An 18,362-nucleotide genomic window follows, 5' to 3' on the forward strand; every position below is an offset into this window, starting at 1 on the left:
ATACTGTAAATAATGTGTCAATGATATTTAGTTCTTTAAGGAATTATTATTTTTTTCTGGACAAATGCTATGTAAAACACCTAACATAAGATCTTTTTCACCCCACTGTATTACAGGATGATCTGTTTTAAAAAATATGTGTGGAAAGCAGCAGCTCAGTGTCATCCTGATTTAAAAAAGAAAAAAAAAAGTCTTTAGCTATGAAGAAAGAGGAATTCTAAGTTCTAAATAAATAGTATTCCCTCTTTCTAGCTAAACACTGTATTATTAGAGAAAAGACAGTGGCTCTGGTCTTTTGCTAGAATCATTAGATAATAATCAATGTTACTCCTGACTCAGGTAAAGAGTGTTTGACTTCTTTTTAAACAAAGAATTTGGGCTTTTTCCTACACAGTAGGTTTTCATCCATTTTGTGGCCACTAAAAGCTTTTCACAAAAATTTCAACTGACCAAATTTTACATAGAGCTTGTTTTTCAAAAAGGTTTTTCCTCACTGTTAATTTCTTTTATGGTAATATTTATTAGGAAGTTATGTGACAGAGTAGGTTTTGAGGATTATTCCTCATCCCCCCAATATTGAAAATCAGGAAAAGAAAAAAAAAAGATGAAAGTCATAAAAATAGAATTATCAGTTTACATCCTTACTAAATTAAATACATTTTTCCCATTTGTTTGGCTACCTGCTGTTGGTAACTTTCTGATTATCCAGAGAAAAAGAAAACTGCCTATGGTGGGGTATTTCTACAAAGCAGTACTGGCAGATATTTTCCTGAGTTGGTTCTTACAGCATAGCTAACAGAGGCAGCTAACATGCAGCACTTTGCTCAGAAGGGGACCAGAAACTTTGCAGAGAACAGCATCCATGTCCTGAGCAACGGTGTTAATGTGTCACAGGGCACCAACTCCAGCCATCAGAGCAACTATCCCTATAATGTCAGAGGCCTCAATCCAGACCGAACTCCCGAGGGAAGATGCAGCTCTCAGAGTACAATGAGTGCCTGGGGTCTCTCACTAAGGCTGGGGCAGAGTGAGACGGTTTCCTTGCCTGCAGGAGGTGTGCAGTGGTACAGTTGGCAGCTGCCAAGGAGGTGCTGGAAGAGGTCAGCAGACTACGTGATATCAGAGACAGTGAGAAAGAGATCAACTGGATCTTTTTCGAGACCCTGTAGCCTGAGCCCTCAGCTGCATTGAAGGAGGATCAGGTGGCCTGTGCTTATTGGGTTAGGAAATGGTGAAGGCTGGAAGCTTGTGGCTTCTGGCAACAGGAAGAAGGCTCCTGCTCCACCTGCATATCTCCAACTAAAGAACAGGTTCAGTACCCTCACAGCAGATGAGGGTCTGGGAACTCTGTCCAATGAAGCATTCGAGCTAACTAAGTCTGAGCCATGCAGCAGCACCAGAAGGAAGTGGCAAGTGACAATAGTGGGAGATACCATGCTGTAGGGGACGGGGGCCCACATCTGCTGACCTGACCTGATGTGTTGGGAGGTTTACTGCTTGCTGGGGGTTGGAGACGGGATGCTGTGGAGATACTGCCAAGGTTTGTTCATCCCTCAGACTATTGCTACTTGCGAATCTTCACATGGGCACCAACGATACTGCCGGAGGAGACCTGGAGCATATCAAGTGTGACTACGTGCATCTGGAGTCAATGGTCAAGGGCATGGGGGTCCAGGTAGTGTTCTCCTTGATCTTTCCAGTGAGAAGCAAGGGCTTGAGGAGGAACGGAAGGATCCTTTGGGTCAACAGTTGGTTGCCCAGCTGGGGATGACAATTGGTATTTGTATTTTACGACCATGGGGACCCTTCTTTAAGGACTGAAGACTGCTAGAGAGAGATGGGATCCACCTGACCAAGTGGGGCAAAACCATCTTTACCAACAGGCTGGCCAGCTTGGTGAAGAGAACTTTAGACTAGAAATGACAGAGGAGGGAGATGACGACCCACAATCAAGCGAGGGAGTGGTGGAATGGGTTGGCAAGCAAAGGGTGCAGGGTGTTATGGAAAAGAGAGAGCTTGTAATCAGCAAAACAGGGCTGAAGGAGAGACACTCTGCTGGACACAATTCTTACAAACAAGGAAGCTTTTCTTACAATTCTTACAAAGTGGTCGGTGATGTGAAGGTTGGGGGGGCAGCCTGGGCTGCATTGACCATGAGATGGTGGAGTTGAGAATACTGAGAGGAGGGAACAAGGCACATGGCAGGATCACAACTCAAAACTTCAGGAGAGCAGACTTTGGCCTGTGCAGGGACCTGCTTGGAAGAATCCCATGGGAGACAGTCCTGGAGAGCAGAGGGGGTCCAGGAGACCTGTTTGATATTCAAGGATCACCTCCTGAAGCTCAAGAATGGTCCATCACAATGAGCAGGAAATCAAGCAAAGGTGGCAGGTCTTCATGGACAAACAAAGAGCTCCCAACTAAACTGAAACACGAAAAGGAAGCATACAGGAGCTGGGAAAAGGGGCAAGTGACCCAGGAGGAATGCAGGGACACTGTCCAAGTGTGCAGAGATGGGGCTAGGAAAGCCAAAGACCACCTGGAGTTGAAATTGGTGAGGGATGTGAAGGTCAACATTAAGGGTTTCTACAGGTACATCAGCAGCAAAATGAAGACCAGAGAAAATGTGGGCCTGCTGCTGAATCAGGTGGGGGACCTGATGGAATACTGAGGTACTGAATGCCGCCTTCACCTCAGTCTTTACTGGTAAGGATTGCCTTCAGGAATCCCAGGCCTCTGAGACCAGAGGGAAAGTCTGCAGCAAGGAAGAATTCTCTTCAATAGAGGAGGACCCAGTTAGGGAAACATTTAAACAAACCGAAGATGCACAAGTTCATGGGACCTGATGGGATGCACCCATCCCATCAGTGCTAAGGGAGCTGGCTGATGTCATTGCGAGGCCACTCTCAATTATCTTTGAACGGTCATGGTGATCAGGGGAGATTCCTGAGGACTCAAAGAAAGCAAATGACACTCTAGTCTTCAAGAAGGGCAAGAAGGAGGATCTGGGGAACTACAGGATGGTCAGCTTCACCTCTATTCCTGGGAAGATGATGGAGAAAATAGTCCTGGAAGCCATTTCCAAAGAAGGTGCTTGGTAGGAATCAGCCTGGATTTAGGAGCGGGAGATCATGCCTGACCAATATGATAAGTCTTCTACAATGAGTCAACTAGCTTGGCGGACAAGGGGAGAGCAGCGGATGCTGTTCATCTTGACTTTAGCAAGGCTTTCGACACTGTCCCCCATAACATCCTCATAGACAAGCTGATAAAGTACAGGTTAGATAAGTGGACAGTGAGGTGGACTGAAAACTGGCTGAACTGCCAGGCCCAGACAGTTGTGATCAGAAGCATAAAGTCTAGATGGAGGCCAGCCTCTAGTGGTGTCCCCTGGGGTTGATCCTTGGGCCAATACTGTTTAACAATTTCATTAATGACCTGGACAATGTGACAGAGTGCACCCCTCAGCAAGTTTGCCAATGATACAGAACTGGGAGGAGCGGTTGATAGACCAGATGGCTGTTGTGCCGTTCAGAGGGACCTCAACAGGCTGGAGAAATGGGCAGACAGGAAACTCATGCAGTCCAACAAAGGGAAATGCCAAGTCCTGCCCCTAAGGAGCAATAACACAACGCACCGGTACAGGCTAGGGGCTGACTGGCTGGAAAGCAGCTTTGCAGAGAAGGACATGGGGGTCCTGGTGGACAACAAACTGAACGTGAGCCAGTAACGTGGCCTTGCAGCAAAGGAGGCCAACGGTATCCTGAGCTGCATTAGGAACAGTGTTGACAGGAGGTCAAGGGAGGTGATTGTTCCCCTCTAGTCTCAGCTCGGAGGCCACACCTGGAGTATTGTGTCCAGTTCTGAGATCCTCAGTACAAGAGATGTGGACATACTGGAGTGAGTCCAGCAAAGGGCCACTATGATGATCTAGAGCATTTGACATAGGAGGAGATGCTGAGAGAGCTGGGATTGTTTAGCCTGGAAAAGAGAAAGTTCAGGAGGGATCTTATCAATATGTCTAAATACCTGATGGGAGGATGTATTGAAGATGGAGCCAAACTCTTCTCAGTGGTGCCCAGTGACAGGACAAGAGGGAATGGGCACAAATTGAAACATAGGAAATTCCATTTAAACTCTAAGAAAAAAACTTTTTTACTCTAAGGGTGGTCAAACACTGGACCAGGTTGCCCAGAGAGGTTGTGGAGTCCCCATCCTTGAAGATATTCAAAACCTGACTGGACGGTGTTCTGAGCAACTTGCTCTGGTTGATCCCGCTTTGAGCGAGGGTTGGGAGGGGGTTTGGACTAGACAGTCTCCAGAGATCCCTTCCAACCTCAACTACTCTACTATTTTATGGTTCTGTGATTACACTTGAAGTCACCATGACAGGTGTCATTTACAGTATCAAAAGTAGCTTTGCTAGCTACAAGGATAGCTGAGGTTCTATGTCTTAAAATATTAATCCAGCTTTATAAAGTGATTATTGTTTGGTCCACGGAAAGGATATAAAACTTAGTATTTACAAGAATTATACTGAATTGTAAATAGGAAATTTCTTTTTAATATTTAACATGACATACAAAACATACAGTAAATGTTTTAGGAAGGAATTTAAATTACAGGCACCACTTCCAGGAAGATCAACCTGAACTTTGCAACTGATAAGTTGTTAAACCAGGGGCGATCCCAGACACCAAACTGGGAGGGATGTGGGAATTAATAGAACTATGCAAACCAATGAAGGGACTTGCAGGGGGAAGGGGAAGCAGGGAGAAGCCAAGAGGGAGCATAGACAGAAAGGGGGATAAAACAGGCCTGTCACAGGTAAAAAGGGGCCAGTCAGTACGCTTGTCTGGCTGAGCCCTATGCCTGATCACTGCAGTCTGTCCTATTTTCTTACATTTTCTTTTTAAATCATTTCTTAATTATCTCTCTGCTTAATCTCACACTCTGTCCCCTGTGTATGTGTGCTGCAAGGAACAGGTGCCAGCTGCTGGTGAGACCTGTGTGTGTGTGAGTGAAATTCAGTGCCCAGCTGCTGGAGTCAGACTGGGGGGGTGTAGGCACCCTGGGGCCCCTGGTGTCAGCTACGGGAGTGAGTGCAGGTCCTAGCATCAGTAGTTGGAGGGGCCATAGCTCTCTAGATCATCATCATAGAATCATCATATGGTTTGGGTTGGAAGCAACCTTTAAAGGTCCAACCCCCCCTGCCGTGGGCAGGGAAACCTTTCACTAGATCAGGTTGCTCCTAATGCACCCCAGGATGCGGTTTGCTCTCTTGGCTGCCAGGGCACACTCCTGACTCATATTGAGCCTGTTGTCAACCAGCACCCCCAGATCCCTTTCCGCAGGGCTGCTCTCCAGCCACTCCTCTCCCAATTTATACTCGTGCCCGGCATTACTCCATCTTAGGTGCAGAATCTGGCATTTGGACTTGTTAAATTTCATCCCATTAATCATAGCCCAATGCTCCAATCTATCTAGATCCCTCTGCAAGGCCTCTTGTCCTGCAAGAGAGTCAACAGCACCTCCCAGTTTGGTATCGTCAGCAAACTTGCTAATGGTGCATTCAATTCCTGCTTCCAGATCATTGATAAAAATATTGAACACAATTGGCCCTAGAATTGGGTCCTGAGGAACACCACTGGTGACCGGTTGCCAGCCAGATGTAGCCCCATTCACTACAATTCTCTGAGCCTTGCCGTTCAGGCGGTTCTTCACCCAGCGCACCATGTACCTGCTCATCTCACAGTTGGACAGCTTGTCCAGAAGGATGCTATGAGGGACAGTATCCAGAAAGACTACATCCACTGCCTTCCCTTCATCCACTAGGTGGGTGACCTTACCATAGAAGGATATCAAATTAGTTAGACAAGACTTTCCCTTTGTAAACCCACGTTGACTGTGCCCGATGATTGCATTATTCCTTAAATGCCTTTCAATAGTACCCAGTATGATCTTCATAATTTTCCCAGGAACTGAGGCTAGACTAACGGGTCTGTAGTTCCCTGGGTCTTCCCTCATGCCCTTCTTGTAAATTGGAATAACGTTGGCTAGCTTCCAGTCAGCGGGGACCTCCCCAGACTCCCAAGACCTTTGGTAGATGATCGAGAAGGGTACTGCCGTAACATCCGCTAGCTCCTTCAGAACTCTGGGGTGAATCCCATCAGGCCCCATGGACTTGTGTACATTCAGATGATACAGCTGGTCCCTTACAGTTTCAGTGTCCACAAATGGAAAGTCACTGTTCCCACGCTCATGGTCCTCCGACTCCGGGGACTGGGCAGCCCGAAGTCTCTCAGTATTATTAAAGACTGAGGCAAAAAAAGCATTGAATGCCTCTGCTTTTTCTGCATCGCTATTAGTCAGGTGACCATCTTCAACAGGTATCGGTCCAATGTTTACTTTAGACCTCCTCTTGCCGTTAATGTACTTTAAAAAGCCCTTGTTTGTCACAACACTGCCCAGTTTCAACTCTAATTGAGCTTTGGCCTTTTGTGTCTTCTCCCTGCATATATGAACCACAGCTCTGTACTCTTCCTGTGAAGCCCGACCTCGCTTCCAGAGATCATGCAATTTCTTTTTCCTCTTGAGCTCCACGAGGAGTTCCCTGTTCAGCCAAGCTGGTCTTCTGCCCTGCTTGCTTGACTTTTGACACACTGGAATTGCCTTCTCCTGTGCTTCTAAAAGGTGGTTCTTAAAGACTGACCAGCACTCATGGACTCCTAAGCCCTCAAAAGCAGATTCCTAGGGGACACTGCTAAGTAGCTCCCTGAATCACTTAAAGTTTGCTCTCTTGAAGCCCAGCGTAGCAACTCTGCTGACCTTTTTTTCTCACTACACTGAAAATTTTACACTCAACCCTTTTGTGATCACTGTGGCCAAGACAGCCACCTACCATCACGTCTCCCACAAGCCCTTCTCTGTTCACAAACAACAACTCCAGGAGGGCATCTTTCCTAGTTGGCTCACGGAGTACTTGTGCCGAGACATTATCTCCCACAAACTTCAAGAATTTCACAGACTGCTCATCTCTAGCAGTATGATATTCCCGGTTGATGTCTGGGAAGTTGAAATCTCCCATAAGAACAAGGGCTACCAATCCAGAGATTTCTCCCGATTGCCTACAGAAGAACTCATCAGTGCTGTCATCCTGGCTGGGCGATCGGTAGTAGATACCCACTGCAACATCTCCTTTGTTTTCCACACCCCCACCCCACCCCAGTCCTCACCCAGAGGCTCTCTACCACATCACCGCTAACTGTACGGGCTGTGCAATCAAACCTCTCCCTTACATATAGTGCAACACCTCCACCTTGCCTGCCCTGCCTGTCCTTCCTGAACAGCACGTAGTCCTCCATCCCAGCACGCCGATCGTGGGACTCATTCCATCAAGTCTCACTAATAAGAATGATATCATAGTTCTGGGAACTAACCAGCACTACCAGTTCATCCTGTTTCTTTCTCATTGTCCAGGTTTCAGCTGGGATAGGGTTAATTTTCTTCTTAGTAGCCGGTGCAGTGATGTGTTTTGGATTTGGTGTGAGAACAATGCTGATACGAAGCTGATGTTTTTGGTTGTTGCTGGGTAATGTTTATCCTAAGTCAAGGACTTTTCAGGTCCTTGGGCCCTGCCAGTGAGAGGGCTGGAGGGGGACGGGAAATTGGGTGGGGACACAGCCGGGACAGCTGACCTGAACTAGCCAAAGAGGTATTTCATACCATATGACGTCAAGCTGAGTATATAAACTGGGGGAAGAAGAAGGAAGAGGGGGACATCTGGCATTATGGCGTTTGTCTTCCCGAGTAACCGTTACGCGCGATGGAGCCCTGCTTTCCTGGGGATGGCTGAACACCTGCCTGCCGATGGGAAATAGTGAATGAATTCCTTGTTTTGCTTTGCTTGCATGCGTGGCTTTTACTTTACGTATTAAATTGGTCTTATCTCAACCCTTGAGTTTTACATCCCTTTCAGATTCTCCTCCCCATCCCTCTGGGTGAGGGGGAGTGAGCAAGTGGTGGCGTGGTGCTTGATTGCCGGCTGGGGTTAAACCATGAAACTCATACTATGTGCATTGGTGTACAAGCATTTCAGATATGCTCCTGAACCCTAAATATAAATATGAATCTGTCCTCTTTCAGTTTCAAAATGTTGCTCCTTGTCCTGTCACTACAGGCCCTAGTAAAAAGTCTCTCTCTTCCCCCTTTATATATAGTAAGGCTGCAATAAGGTCTCACTGGAGCCTTCTCTTCTCCAGGCTGAATAACCCCAGCTCTCACAGCCTTTCCTCATAGGAGAGGTGTTCCAGCCCTCTGATCATTATCGTGGACCTCCTCTGGACCCACTCTAACAGAACTGGATGCCCCAGAGCTGGATGCAGTACTCCAGGTGGGGTCTCACAAGAGCGGAGTAGAGGGACGGAATTGAACTGCTGGCCATGCTTCCTTTTGTGCAGCCCAGGATGCGATTGGCTTTCTGGGCTGCAAGTGCACATTGCCGGCTCATTGTCCAATTTTTCATCCACCAGTATCCCCAAGTCCTTCTTTGCAGGGCTGCTCTCAGTCCATTCATCCCCAGTCTGTACTGATACTGGGGATTGCCCTGACCCAGGCGCAAGACCTTGGACTTGGCCTTGTTGAACTTCATGAGGTTTACATGGGCCCGCTTCTCGAGCTTGCCCAGGTCCCTCTGGATGCCATCCCTTCCCTCTAGCAAATTAACTGCATCCCTCAGCTTGGTGTCATCTGCAAACTTGCTGAGGGTGCACTCAGTCCCACCGTCTGTGTTGATGAAGATATGAAATGGTACTGGTCCCAATATGGACCCCTGAGGGACACCACTCGTCACTGGTTTCCACTCGGACACGGAACCATTGACTATAACTCTTTGGACATGGCCATCCAGCCAGTTCCATATCCATCTAACAGTCCATCGATCAAACTCATCTCTCTCCAATTTAGTGGCCAGAATGTTGTGGGGGACCATATCCAAGGCCTTATAGATGTCCAGGTAGATGGCATCCATACCTCTTCCCTTGTCCACCGATGCAGTCACTCCAGCGTAAGAAGGCCACTAGATTAGTCAGGCATGATTTGCCCTTGGTGAAGCCATGCTGGCTGTCTCTAATCACCTCCCTGTCATCCATATGCCTCAACATATCTTCCAGGAGGATCTGCTCCATGATATTACCAGGCACCACGGTGAGGCTGAGTGGCTGGCAGTTCCCAGGGTCCTCCTTTTTACCCTTTTTAAAAATGGGTGCAGTTTCCCTTTTACCAGTCACCGAGGACATAGTCTGACTGCCATGACTTCTCAAATATAATGGAGAATGGCTTAGCAACTACATCAGCCAATTCCCTCGGGACCCTGGCATGCATCTCGTTGAGTCCCATGGACTCGTGTATGCTCAGGTTCCTTAGGTGGTCTTGAACCTGATCTCCTCCTATGATGGGAGGAACTTCATTCTCCCAGTCCCTGTCTAGAGGTTCAGGGGATTGAGAGATGTGAGAAGAGACATTGCCAGTTTCAGGGTGATTGAAGTCCCACAAGAGGATCAGAGCCTGGGAGCGCAATGCTTCCTGTAGTTGGAGTGCTTCATCAACATCCTCCCCTTGATCCGATGGCCTGTAGTGAACACTAACCGTGAGGTTTCCTTTGTTGGCTTTTCCCTTATTTTTACCCATAAGCTCTCAACTTGTTCATCGCTTTTTCTCAAAGACAGATCTGTGCAGTCAATACAATTTTTTACATAAAGGCAATCCCCCCCCTTCCTTCCTTTCCTGTGCTTTCTGAACAGTTTATTGCCATCAATTGCAGCGCTCCAGTCGTGCGATTCATCCCACCAAGTTTCAGTGATAGCAAATATATTATAGCTTTCTAGGTGTACAGCGGCTTCCATCATTTCCTGTTTGTTACCTATGCTGCATGCATTGCTATAGAGGCATTTTAGTGGGCCTATCAACCTTGTCACCTTTTAGAGGAACAGAGCTTATTTCCTTGAGGCATTTCACAGATGTTTCCTTGTTAGTTTCTAATATTTCTTTCATAATTTATTTTAATATTATATATTATATTTTATAGATATGTAGTTATAATTTCTTTTTAATTTTTAACAAAACATACAAAACATAATAAATCTATATAATAAATTTATACTGCCTGGAAACCCTATTGAAAATAATTTACTACCAAAAGCAGCCATAAAAAATACCATGCATGAGCAATGATGGATGCTCTAAAATCAACTTTAAAAAGAAATCTCTAATCCTCATAATGGTCAGTTGGCCATAATACTAGAATCAATTGATGAATCTTTCATACTGGAAATAACAGAACAGAAAGTATAGTAGACTGGTATAATAAACAGGACTTAAAATGTTTCAGTTTTATGTTGGTTTAATAGGTATCAAAACTGATAAAGTTTTAGCAGTCACTGATAATACATAAACATTTAATTATCCAAAAATGAAATGACATAGCATATACATTTTGATTTTTTAATAACTAGAACTTGTATATATAAAACTTAAACTAAAGCCTACTGAAGTCAGTGAAAAGACTGTCTGAAATTAATAGACTCAGGCTCAGGGCCATAGTGCATTCATAGCTGTCAGGTAGACTCGAGCCAGTATGTAAAGGAACCTATTTTAATCTTAAAATTAATAAAAAATTAGAATTTGCAGTGGCAAAAGCATATTCCGTAGGGAAAAATATTCTTAAAACTTCTACAGAGTTTTCTAAGTGCAGTGAAATATCCACTCTCCTTTTCTTTAAATATAATGCTTACATCAACTCTAGTACACCTTCCTACTCATCAGAATTAAGGAAAGGTGACACACTCTGTTTACATCTTTCCAAATAATTCCCAGAAGTTTCACGAGTCACAAAAAAATAACCACATAATCCAAAACAAAACAAACCAAAACATAGTCTTACAAGATGTTATCTGTGTTTAACTTACTAGGAATAGGTCTAAGGACATCAGGAATGAGAATCTCCACCAAAGCCTGGTACATCACATGGTCACAATTACCCATCCATTTCAGAATAGACTCATTTTTGCACAGAGTAATCAGTTTTCCTTTTGGAAGTCGACTTTCTATTTCACTCAGATTGCTGGTGTGAATAAATGTAACAAATGAAAATGCATTTACATACAGATAAGAAAAGCACAATGGACTTTGAAATCGATTATTTAATAGAAACTTTATAAATGTCTCTGTTACGTTCAATTGAAACTCTTTAACTTCTTCATATGAAACTGGAGTTTCATATGGCCTATAAAGTTCTGCTCCAGCCCATAAATTATGATAAAAATGGTCCTTGCAATTTAAACGAACCGTACAGTATATTGTGAAAAGATACTTTAACTTTAGCCATCTAAACAAAGGAAAAAATAAATGTATACAATCATTTCAAGGCTGCAGTTTGACATATAGCAACAGCCTATATGTCAAATTGCAGACAACACAAATTTAACCTGAAAAACAATTGATACCAGAAAAGGTTCTTAGCCTATATGTAAAACTAAGATGCTCTTTGATTTGACTCCTGCTGTTATATTATGATGATGAACAGTAAACAAAAAGAGACATTTACTGACCTCAGTTCAATAATAGCTGTGTCATCAGCTGGAGCAGAGGGAGAATAGCGCCAGAAAGTTTGCCATAATTTTTCTATCAAGCTAAACTGAAGATTCACAACAACATCCAGTATTGCCTAAGAAAATATAAAACAAGTGCAGATAGTCTTCTATATCATCCCTTCCCCCATACACCCTAACTCCTCCCAAGGCTATAGTTCCACCCCTGGTCATTTTACAGAAAAAATAGTAAAATGTATGCTTATAAATAAACATATAATATCCTTTTTAAAAACCTTTTAGCAACAAATTTTCCAACTGTCCATACTAGTGTGGACAGAGAATCAGATCAGGACAAATGCAAATACAAGGAAGCCACCAGAAAACAGCCTAAGCTCATATATCAGATGAATTCACCTAAACAGAACTTTTAACACTATTACAAACACAAAAGAAACCTGCTATTTCATGAGTTTTGTAACTACATTACATGTCTTAAAGCATGTGGTGAAAATTTATTAAAATGATTACTTCTTATGAAAAAGCCTTTGTCTTTAATTAGGGATTGCTTAACTTGGACAGGGAGCTCAAGGACAACTTTAATGAGCAGGTGGTGTTTGTCCTGAGCCTCCCAAACAAGCAAGGTATGAGCAGGACCATCCAGACAATCAATATTGTGTGCAGCTGTGCTATGACGGTAACTCCACCACGCTTGAGCGTCTGGCCATTGTCCCTGGCATGTGTGAACCTTACATTCGTAAAATCTTATTCTTATTAAATTTGCCTAAACTTAAAAGTTTACATACACTAGGTGTGTAAACTATTTTTGTTTTTCACTGAGTATAAAGGCGAGCAGGCTCTGAGACTGGGCCAGAAGCCTCACCTACGGGTGGACACACCATGTAGGAATTTTCCTGGTTACTGGGAGACTCCTGGCGCTGGCTGCAATGGGGCTTCCCAGCTGAAGTGTGGGCCTGGACGATGTTAAGGTGGTAATTGGTGATGTATCCTTTTCTTAGTCTCTGTAATGCTTTGCAGTAATGATTTGATGCTTTGCTCCTATTGCTCTTTTATCATATTGTGCATAATAACTAGTACTGTTTCCTTTTATGATATTGCATGCTATTTTCCTTTATTACAGTGCAATATACTAAACTGCATTTATTCTTGTATTTGATTTGGAATTCATTTTTCCTTGGTATCCAGTCAATCAGCAAAACACCTTCAACGATATTTTTTAAAACGTTATTCAATATGAAATGTGGCCTTACATTCTTAAACAACCTGCTTCTTTAAAACTTGAAGGAAAGAGTTAGTTTGGCTTTAATATAAACATTAGAAATAATAATTTAATCTGATTTCAACTCCTATAAACAAAAGCAAAACTCTCTATATATTATCTACAGTTCAATTTATCAAAAATTCTCAAAACCTACATATGATTAGATTTCAGTATTGGTATTTTATTATATGTTATTTTCTTTCCCTGTAATGAGTGAAATTTCAGAAATTTTTTTGCAAATGTCCTTTCCAATGGAATAAGCAAAATATTTGAGGAGCACATCAGATACAAGTAGGCTGGCTGTAATGTGTTTTGTGTCAGTCATCCTGATTCTCACTAGAAGATGTGTTTTCAAGGAATGATTTATGTGAAATGCCTCTTTTCTCTTACCTCACAGTGCTCTCGATAAAGACTTTGCAGTGATTTTATGTCCTCAAGGGTAGTACCATCTGGCAGAGAAGATATTTCAACTTCTCCAAACTCTGGAAGTACTCGAGATGCATCTGTTTCCATGACAACATAATAAAGTTATTGTGAATGTTGCCAACTACAGTTCAATTAGAAAACATATAAGGATGATGTAACGTAATAAAGTCTAGAAGGTCATAATGCCCAAAGAGGAATGTCTTTCATATTTAATATATTTTAAAGTTGCAATAAAATTGTGAACAAACCAGCTGGCTATTTTTTTAAGCAAAAGGAAATGTTAAATTTAAATCTCAACAGATAGGAGATAAAAATCATTTCACATACATATTGTACCTGTATATAAAAAAAGCTATGACACATTTTCAGAATATGACAGGATGAAACAGAATATTCATGTCAGTGCATAAGAGACATAGTTTTTTTCTGATCAGCTGAATAGCTTTTGCATTGTCATGCATGTTAGGGTTTAGCAGACTCAGCAGCATGTATTTATTTGAAATTTACAAGACTTTCAAATGTAGCCATCATGTGCTTTTATTATTTCTCATAAATGTTTCCAAGAGATACACTGGTATGAGGGGAAAATACACTGTCAACTGGAGAGATGGTGGAAGAGAAAATTAAAAAATGTGAATTATAACCTAAGGTTCCCAATGATTTCAGTAACAGCAAAGTTAGGCCAAAGGATGTGGTGCTCCAAAATCCCAATATATGAACTCAAAACTAAGTGTACAATTATTGCAATAACACATTTAATAAGTTTTTTTACATTAGCAAATTGCTAAATTACCATTTGCTTCCAAAACTGAGAAACTGATATGCTTAGCCCCATCAATGAATGCACATTTTTAAACATGAGCCTTGGGTTTCTGGTTTAGGTATTTGACTCTTTCAATTTATAATGTTGCAGCACAAACTCAATACACTTTCTTGTCAACACAACTGCAGTGCAAAAATATAATCTCAGTTTATGTGCATATTAAAAAAAATGGAATCCAGTGGAAATTAATGAGCTTTTAGGGAAAAGATTTTCAATATGCATTTTTATATAAAATACTTCATAGAAATGCTTTGCGATATATTTTAAATCTACTATGCGAATAGATTTTGAACATTTTTTCTTTTATATCTGCATGATGCATATTAAGTATTGCAGAAGTCTTACAATATAGAACATAGAGCTTCTATGAATGTCTTTTTGTTTTGTATCAGTGAGAGTTTTAAACAGGGCAACATAACTAAAATAATTATTGTATTTGTATGATGATGTTCATGGCAATAATGGGGTTTCTTTTATTGATACAACTGTATAACACATCTTTTCATACCTAAAAACTGTTGATGATGTTGACTTTGGGCAATTATAGTATGTTCAGCAGATGTGCCTGTCTGTTGACCACTTCCTGTGAAACCATCTCCAACTCCATCCACTTTCTGCACAGGCTTGCACCTACAAAATTATCAAATACAAAATTATTCTTTATGTTCACTTTTTTATAAGTGCAATATCACACTGTTCTGCCTGATTTCTCAGTCTCAGTATACAGTTTTGCTAGTTCCCACACAAGAAAAAGTAACATCAGAATAACTGAGTAAGGAAAGGTAGAACATTGGCAATGCATTATAAAATTCATAAAGCTGATATCAACAGAGCAACTACAAATTTCTTGTGGAATTTATTTTTATAACTATATCACTAAGACCTAAAGCTCATTTACACTAAACAGAAGCACAGTCTTTCCTTTTCCAAAGGGCTTGCGTTCCCAGGAATCAAGCAGCTCAAAAATAAGATTTAATCACCTTAAGAAGGGCCATGCATCTGTTTGGAGACAAAGGAATTTAAATAATTTTTAAATGTAACAAACTACTCATGAACTCATAAGGTCTGAGAAGGCTACTTAGACTTAAACTAAGTAGCTGAACCAGGGGAGGTTCATACTTGATATTAGGAAGCATTTCTTTACTGAGAGGTTGGTCAGACACTGGAAGAGGCTTCCTAGAGAGGTGATCGATGACCCATGCCTGTCAGTGTTTAAGAGGCATTTGGACAATGCTCTTAATAACATGCTTTAACTTTTGGTCAGCCCTGAAGAGGTCAGGCAGTTGGACTAGATGATCATTGTAGGTCCCTTCCAACTGAACTATTCTATTCTATTCTATTCATTTCTATTCTATTCATTTCTATTTCTATTTCTTTTTCTATTCTATTCTCAACTCTTCATCAGTCAAGTCAAAAAAGCTTTTATAAAGGATAAAAAGGACAAAGATACAAATAGGAATCCTGATTTGGATGGTCAGATTTTAAGACCATCACACTGGCAGGCTGAAGAATCTGCCTGCCATCTCCAAAACAACTGAAAATTAATTCTTCCCCAGCTCTAACTGATAAGAACTCAGAAGCTTTGTCCTTCTGAAATAGCTTTGTAGCCAGAAGAAAACTAGAGAAACCTTTGTGCAGAATGCATGTGAACTGTCACTCAAGTCTGAAACCACACTGTGCAGATTGTAAAGGTTTGTATTAAATTTAGACATGTCAACAAATTACACTCTGAAAATACTCCTCTTAAGCAGTTGAGTCAGCTGTGAGCATGTTCTCATTTTCATCTTACTAAACAGATAATAGGAATGCCCTATGTAACTACTTAGATTTTAGTTTATGAGAAAAATACCAAGAGAAGCAAGCATCCAAGATTCTGGTCATTCCAGACATATTTAACTATACAGTAACATAGGACATGGGATATTCAAGAAGTATACCTTTCGAGAGAAGGCCTTTTGGCCCGACTTACATAAAGTATGATAACTTTAGGAATGTTAATACCTGGAAACAAATATTTCTGTCATCTTAATCTATAGAACTTCTATATGAAGTCTGGTTATTGTAAAGGCCCAGGATAAAATCACAGGCCTGCTGAAATCAACAGCACAATTGCAATCAAATTTAAAAAGTCTAAAGTTTAATCTCCAGTATCATGGCAGCATTGAACTTTTATGGATAAACTTCTCATCACTTGATAAATCTATTTGAAATCCAAAAACCTAAATTTGTAAGGATTTTTAACTTTATTCTCATTATACTTTAACATTACAAGTACCTGGCAGAAGATCTATTTCTATAAATATTCACAAATAAAAATCAGTATGTTGACACAGTTCAATTAGTTTCTACAAAATGTATTATTTACAAACTTTTCAGATCTTGGATTAGAATGCAAAGTGACTTGAATGCATAAAAGTAACAGTCCTTTGAGTTTCTAGAGTTTAGGAAGAACTTTAACAACTATTGTGGTTTAACCCTGGCCAGCAAACAAGCACCATGCAGCCGCTTGCTCACTTCCCCCTCACCCAGATGAACAGGGAGGAGAATAGGAAAGAAATGTAAAACTCAAGGGTTGAGATAAGACCAATTTAATAGGTAAAGCAAAAGCCGCACATGCAAGCAAAGCAAAACAAGGAATTCATTCAGCACTTCCCATGGGCAGGCAGGTGTTCAGCCATCTCCAGGAAAGCAGGGCTCCATCACGCATAACTGTTACTTGGGAAGACAAACACCATAATGCCAGATGTCCCCCCCTTCCTTCTTCTTCCCCCAGTTTATATACTCATCATGACATCATATAGTATGGAATACCTCTTTGGCTAGTTTGGGTCACCTGTCCTGGCTGTGTCCCCTCCCAATTTCCTGTGCCTCTCCAGCCCTCTCGCTGGCAGGGCCCAAGGAACCAAAAAGTCTTTGACTTAGGATAAACACTACCCAGAAACTGTTAGGATCTGCAGCGCGTCTGTGGACATGTTAGTTGACTTCAAAGACTTCGTTGTGTACCTTTTAGACAGCCACAAATTGTCAGGTATGTAAACAGGATATGAAGAACCGGAACTTAGAACCGCAGCATACGAGCACCTACAGAAACAGCAAATAGCAAGCAAGAAGAAGGACACAAAAACCTATCAGGGTCTAACACCTGCACTGTCTAAGATATATAAATAGTTTGTATAAACAATAAAGGCCATTTTGTCCGAACCCAGCCACGCAGACATAGTGTTTTTTTCAGTCTGCCTCGACTTGCGTAACCACAAGAAACAATCAAAAACATCAGTGCCCAGAGCCCTGAGCTCTGTGAGAGACAAATACAAGGATGTTTACTGTTATCATTACATGGATGACATTTTGCTGGCAGCACCGTCAACAGAACTGCTGAACGTAGTTGAAAAAGATACCAGACATAGCTTAGCAGAGTTTGGATTGGTTGTAGCTCCTGAAAAAGTTCAGAGACAAGAGCCTTGGAAATATCTGGGCATGAATGTGCTGAAAAGAACTGTGTCTCCACAACCTATTAAATTGAAACTGGACATAAAGACTTTGAATGATGTCCAAAAACTTGCAGGAATGCTAAATTGGTTACAGCCTTATTTAGGCCTTACTAATGAACAAATGCAACCTCTTTTGCAACTTTTAAAAGGAGACACAGATATTTTAGCCCCAAGGTATTTAACGCCTGCAGCCTTAGCACTTGTGAAAGATGTTGAACAGTTGATCTCTTCGCGACATGTGTGGCGTGTAGATATCACACTTCCTTTAAGTGGTTTTATTTTAATGGACCAATCTTCCCCTTATGCTATGTTGGCCCAATGGAACCAGGCTTGGGAAGATCCCCTGCATGTACTTGAATGGTTTTTGCCTTTGCAGCCTAAGAAAACTGCTGTTGAATGGTATGAACTTGTTGCCGATTTGATCATAAAAGTCCGAAAAAAATGTTTAGAGTTGACTGGAGCTGATCCAGCAACTGTAATTATCCCTGTACAACAATACTATGTTGAATGGGCGCTGTTAAATTCTGCTGCCCTTCAAGTGGCTCTTGCCAATTTTCAAGGGCAAATTCAGTACCATCACCCACCTCGTCCACTTCTGAAAATGACTGTAAATCTAACTTTGCAGCCACGGCAACTAAGTCAAAGACAACCACTTGAAGGTGACAGAGTATTTACAGATGGATCTGGAAAAACGGGAAAAGCCACAGTTGCTTGGAAAAAAAATGGGCAATGGCATTCCCAAATTGTATATCAGG

At 41.8% G+C, this 18,362-nt stretch overlaps 1 protein-coding gene across 3 annotated transcripts in view; it reads right to left on the reverse strand.

Moving 5' to 3' along the window:
• Positions 1-18,362, reverse strand: part of LOC129734916 (transcription factor RFX3-like) — a 194,651-nt gene that overhangs the window by 17,140 nt on the left and 159,149 nt on the right. For 2 of the 3 annotated variants that reach the window (XM_055700327.1, XM_055700328.1), the window contains exons 8-11: positions 14,625-14,746; positions 13,258-13,370; positions 11,607-11,722; positions 10,965-11,119 (exon numbers count right to left, since the gene is read on the reverse strand). In XM_055700327.1, the coding sequence (XP_055556302.1) occupies positions 10,965-11,119; positions 11,607-11,722; positions 13,258-13,370; positions 14,625-14,746 (506 nt within the window). Of the gene's footprint in view, positions 1-9,424; positions 9,629-10,964; positions 11,120-11,606; positions 11,723-13,257; positions 13,371-14,624; positions 14,747-18,362 lie in introns of those variants that run through there. The other variant, XM_055700329.1, reaches the window with a different exon arrangement.

This window comes from Falco cherrug, assembly GCF_023634085.1.
Source record: "Falco cherrug isolate bFalChe1 chromosome W unlocalized genomic scaffold, bFalChe1.pri SUPER_W_unloc_1, whole genome shotgun sequence".
Classification (NCBI taxonomy): domain Eukaryota; kingdom Metazoa; phylum Chordata; class Aves; order Falconiformes; family Falconidae; genus Falco; species Falco cherrug.